Source organism: Macadamia integrifolia, unplaced genomic scaffold (assembly GCF_013358625.1).
Source record: "Macadamia integrifolia cultivar HAES 741 unplaced genomic scaffold, SCU_Mint_v3 scaffold_185A, whole genome shotgun sequence".
Lineage (NCBI taxonomy): Eukaryota > Viridiplantae > Streptophyta > Magnoliopsida > Proteales > Proteaceae > Macadamia > Macadamia integrifolia.
Genome location: NW_024870633.1, coordinates 73459 through 78844, shown reverse-complemented (window position 1 = coordinate 78844; position 5386 = coordinate 73459). Strand labels below are relative to the sequence as shown.

The 5386-nt window shown below is 37.6% G+C and overlaps 1 protein-coding gene across 1 annotated transcript in view; it reads left to right on the top strand.

Moving 5' to 3' along the window:
- The window catches only part of LOC122071064 (protein LEAD-SENSITIVE 1-like), a 64549-nt gene extending 61156 nt beyond the window's left edge, over positions 1-3393 (top strand). The window contains exons 2-3 of the mRNA XM_042635330.1: positions 2015-2088; positions 2419-3393. Of these exons, the coding sequence (XP_042491264.1) occupies positions 2015-2088; positions 2419-3338 (994 nt within the window). The 3' untranslated portion in view covers positions 3339-3393. The remainder of the gene's footprint in view (positions 1-2014; positions 2089-2418) is intronic.
- Positions 3394-5386: the final 1993 nt, after the last annotated feature.

Below are 5386 nucleotides of genomic sequence, written 5' to 3'. Positions count from 1 at the left end.
TTCATTATTTGAAATAAAAATGTGTTGTTTTCCCTCTCTGTTTTCCCTCTCTCTCTCGACTCTCTCTGTCTCTCGGCCTCTCTCTCTCGACTCTCTGTCTCTCGGCCTCTCTCTCTAAATCAAAGAATATAAAATTTCTCTTCTTCTTCTTCTTCTTCTTCTTCTTCTTCTCTCTCTCTCTCGATCTCTTCAACCATGTTTGCTATTTGCTGCAACTATTTAGTTTCACCTGGTCATGGTTTCAAAAAATAAAGCTGTCACATGAGCACTCTGGTCTGGGGCTAAGGAATTAATGTGGAGCCCAAGGAGTTTGAGGCTGGGGTACTTGTCTGTTTCCAACTATTGTTCTGCATGCCATGGAATCAGAAACAAACATAACAATTTTGACATACATCCACACAACCAATGACTCTCTCTTTTAAGGGGTTGAGAGAAATAGGGATGAAGATTTACAAGAGTGCAAAATAAAGTAGGTGGAATGAAATACAATGAAATAAAGCAGGTGAATGGAACAACTATACATAACATTATCTCATAGCATTTTCAGAATAAGTTGCTTTGAGTCATCATCATGAGAGGAACAAGTGTTCTCCAGGTTATGTGAATTGATGCAAATATGGGTAAAAATAATACAGAGTTTGTCATTAGAAATTAAGAAAGGGAAATGTTAAAGCCAAAGGAATCATCTTTTAAGGACCTTTTTTCTTCTCTCCATTAGGAACATGACTGTTTTGTTGATCATATGACTAGGGTACCATTCAAAATGATATCTTTCTTTTGATTACCAAAATCACTTTATGACTAACTCAATTTGTTTGGATTTTTGAAGAGGAAAACAAACGATCTTGCTGGTTGAAGTGCAAAAATTGTGTCTCTGAATAAATTATGTTTTCTATTTGTTTAATGCTTTTTCTTAAATCTGAGATCCTGGGTACAGAAACCCAAGTTCTTGTTCTGTGATTGAACATATGGGTGGTCAATGTTTGTTTTTTCTCTTATATTCTCAATGTATTTTGTGATATGCTCTTAGTTGGAATTAACAGAAAAGTTGAATTTGTTTTAGAAATGGCCTTCTTCCTACTGTTAAAATCTTTTCTTTTCCAAATGGTTTGAAAATAGGAAGTATGGGCAACCTTCTATGCTTTGTTCAAGTTGATCAATCCAATGTAGCTATCAAGGAGAAATTTGGGAAGTTTGAGGAAGTGCTTGAGCCAGGATGCCATTTTGTGCCTTGGGTCTTTGGGAGCAATATAGCTGGGCATCTCTCTCTTAGGTTGCAGCAGTTGGACGTGCGTTGTGAGACCAAGACAAAGGTTTGCCACTCTCTAATTCATTCTATTATTCTCCTGCAACTTTTTTATTCTTTTTCCTGCTCAAATCCATTTTCACCCAGGAGCTCTATTTTGTGAGGATAGAAGCTTGTAACATGTTTCTGTTATTTATATTCCACTTTTGTTACCTTTTATGACTCTAGAAACATGAAAAGTAGGAAAACCTTTGATTTAGAGAGAGAGGCCGAGAGACAGAGAGAGAGAGAGAGAGAAACATGAAAAGTAGGAAAACCTTTGAGAGAGAGAGAGAAGAAGAAGAAGAAGAAGAAGAAGAAGAAGAAGAAGAAGAAGAGAAATTTTATATTCTTTGATTTAGAGAGAGAGGCCGAGAGACAGAGAGTCGAGAGAGAGAGGCCGAGAGACAGAGAGAGTCGAGAGAGAGAGGGAAAACAGAGAGGGAAAACAACACATTTTTATTTCAAATAATGAACCGAACCGGTTTGTTTCGGTTTGGTCTCCACTGGTTTGGTTGAAGATGGTTTGTTCAGTGGTTTGTGGGGACGAGAGAGAGAAAGAGAGAGAGAGAAAGAGAAAGAGAGAGAGAGAGAGAGCCTGGGGTAGAATTGCACGGAATTGCACCGATGCGAATTTCAGAGGATTTCTACCCCTGTTGAGTTAACGTTTGAGTGGTTTTATTGATTAAATTTTTTTCCTTCTTAATCAATATCTATCATCCAACGCAGGATCGACAGAGGCAGCTTGAATCCGGGCGATCACATCTACACATGGAGGAATGCTTTTGTTTACGCCCATCACGGTCTCTCTCTCTCTCTCTCTCTCTCTCTCTCTCTCTTAATCCCGCAATTACTTAGGCTCACATCTCCATTTCTTTGGCTGCATTTGTATTTGTCTTGCATTATAGGATTTATTGAAAATAAATACAAAATTAGAATTAGGAAGTTAGAAAATGTTTTACTGATATGCAATGCAAAAAAGTTGGAAGACAATCGAGGGTTTTACATCATATAAATTTTAAATTTAGAGATTGTACAAGAAAATTTTCCTATCAATTAACATCATATTCCTCTGTTATTCTCTGTTAGATTGAGGCTTAGACGATATCCTTAGTTTATCTTTATGGATGCAGGCATCTATGTTGGAAATGATAAGGTAATCCACTTCACCAGAGGAAGAGGTCAAGAAGGGGGGACTGGAACTATGAGGGATGTTCTTCTATCACCACCCCAATATCAGCTCTGTTCCACCTGCTCACAATTAGAAGAAAGACATGGAGTAGTCTCTCACTGTCTAGATTGCTTTCTTGCTGGTGGAGTCCTGAAACGTTTCGAGTATGGTGTTAGTCGTGCTGTCTTTCTAGCAAACATAAGGGGTGGAACATGCACCACTGCTGTCTCAAACCCAGATGATATTGTAATCCACAGAGCAACCAATCTGCTTAAAAATGGCTTTGGGTCTTACAATCTTTTCAAGAACAACTGTGAAGATTTTGCCATTTATTGTAAGACCAGTCTGCTTGTTGTCAATCAAGAAGGATTTGGTCAGAGTGGCCAGGCAATATCATTAATAGGTGCATCTGTTTCTGCGGCCTTGGCATCACCCTTGCGCGTTGTTACCTCCAACGTCTATGGGATAGCAGCAATAACGATCGGGTGCTACTGTTCACTACGGTATGCTTCAGATATTGGCATGAGGAAGGATGTAGTGGAGGTAGCAGTGGAAGATCTCAGTGACTACTTCCCTTGGTATGATTCCATTAATGAAACAAAAACCGAGCTTCTGCATAGAGAAGTACCAATAAACAATCCCAACCATGATTTACAAGAATTGCAAGAGGAGGTGCGATGGTTGAGAGAGGAGGTGCAAGGGTTGCGAGAGGATTTGCAGGGATTACGAGAGGTGATGCGGAGGTTGCAGCAGGAGGAGCGTAGTGGGAAAATTAGATTCGATGAAATAGAAAAGCTTGTTGCGTCAATGAAGCTTGTTTGTCATTTTGTATTAGTTTTTTTTGGTGTATTTGTAGCAATTTGTATTGGCCAAAAAATATGAAAATCTGATGTACTTGAATGCGATGTTAGTAATGAAATGGTTTTATTTTGACAAATATTTGTTTCCACTTAAATACTTTTTCACTTTATTTTCTTCTTACTGCCATGCCTGAATCATCTTGGATTGTAGTAAATCAAAGTTCAAGAGTTTTCAGCTACACAAAATAATGACAAATTTATGGCAATCAAAATATATCCATGAAATTGACATTTTGATGCAGAGATTCAACATCTATGCTTACAACCTTCTCTTCCTTCCAATGTCTCCCTTTGTAGGGGAGAACTGGTAGGTCAACTGCTTACTGCACTCGTCAATTTGCCTTAATTGGGATAAGGTAGTCTTAGCTTTACAAGGCATTCAAATGGCATAATTCAAGATTGGCGTGAGTTTTGATGTGTCGCTCTTGCTAGGCTATTCTTAGTTCGACACAATGTATTGAAACTAGACAAATTTTTATGACAAGGGCACAATTTTATCACAAAAATATTAGTTGTTTTCCAGTGTGATGAAGAATGCAGGTTTAAACTTATAGCCATTTTTCAAAGTAAACTTTACTAAACAAAAAGTAAGAAAAGTCCATTACATTAAATGGAGTAGCTATCTAGACATCCTAGTCACATTGTAGGTATCCAAACAAGAGTGAGGTGTGACAATATCTTTCAAAAACTATAGCTCGAGGGGTTGAGCTCTTTAAAGGCTAATCCATCGATATTTGGATCCAATTCCACTTCCTCACAGGTTCTTTAAGAATAGTTTCCCTTATTTTGCCATCGATATGGAGTGTGGACTAATCAGTAATGAAACGTATCAAAATTGTATGCAGTGAGGCGGTGAGATGCAGTGAGCATCCAACGGCTGGGGTGTATGGCCAGGCCCTCCCAGCCATTGGATGCTCACTGCACCTCACTTCTCACTGCAAACAATTTGGACTCATCATGAAACATGCCGTTGTAACCTTGTCTGCAAATCGGTGTGCCCTAAGCCCAGGCCTGCAAGCTGAATAGACGAGGGATCAAGAAAAACTAACACCCAAAGATTATAATTACTAGGGAATTAGCTTTAAATTGGTCCACACGACGACATTGTTGAGCAGACCATCTTTTTTCTTTTGACGAAGCCTATTATTTTTCTTTTTATGAATCCGGGAAGCCCATCTTCACTAGATCGGTACTTAAGGGTGTAAATCGGTCCGAAACTAAGCATTTAGTTCGTTTTTGGTTTGATTCCAGAGAGTAGGGGTGTCAATCCCAAGCCTGCTCAGATTGGACTGTCGGGTCCGACCTTTTAAAGACCGCTCCTAGCCTGCACTGATTATTAAATGTGTTGGGCTTAAGCCTGACCCGTTTATAAACAAATAGTACACAATGCAAGGGTTAAGCCCAATGGCACCCGATTGGCCTGACCTATTTACAAGCCCGACTCAACTCAATATGTTTAGCCCGACCATTGACATGTATATATATATATATTTTTATTTATTTTTAATTTTTTTTATAGAATAGGGTATATATTGATATTTTTTTATCAATTATTGAATGTAATAAAGTGTAATGTCTTTTCTAAATTGTCTACGATTTAATAAAATATATTAAAATTTCTTAAATTTAAGACAAAGAAAGATTGTTTAATTAAAAAAAAATGCATAATTTCATAGTATCTTCACTACAATGCCGATATATGGTTATTTTAATTTTTTCTTTTTTGCTAGAATATAGATAAAAAAGATCCATTAAAGAAAGATGAATATGTAATCATGCACAGTATCAAAGAACAATCAACTTGATATACCCTAGTTGAAGATGCGAACTCTTCCTAGTCCCAGGCATGCCTCTACTCTCACTTATTTATTATATGTTGATGCTATATTTATATTCATTAATGCAGACATTAGGGGAGTTAATCAGTTAATGAGATTTTTGGAGCTTTATTAAGATGGATAAAAGCAAGGTATTTTTTGGGAAAATTCAATTGGCAAGGATATGTCGTCTCAAAAAGGTCATAAATATTCCACAATGTAAGTTTCCCACTCGGTATTTGAGTGTGGAGAT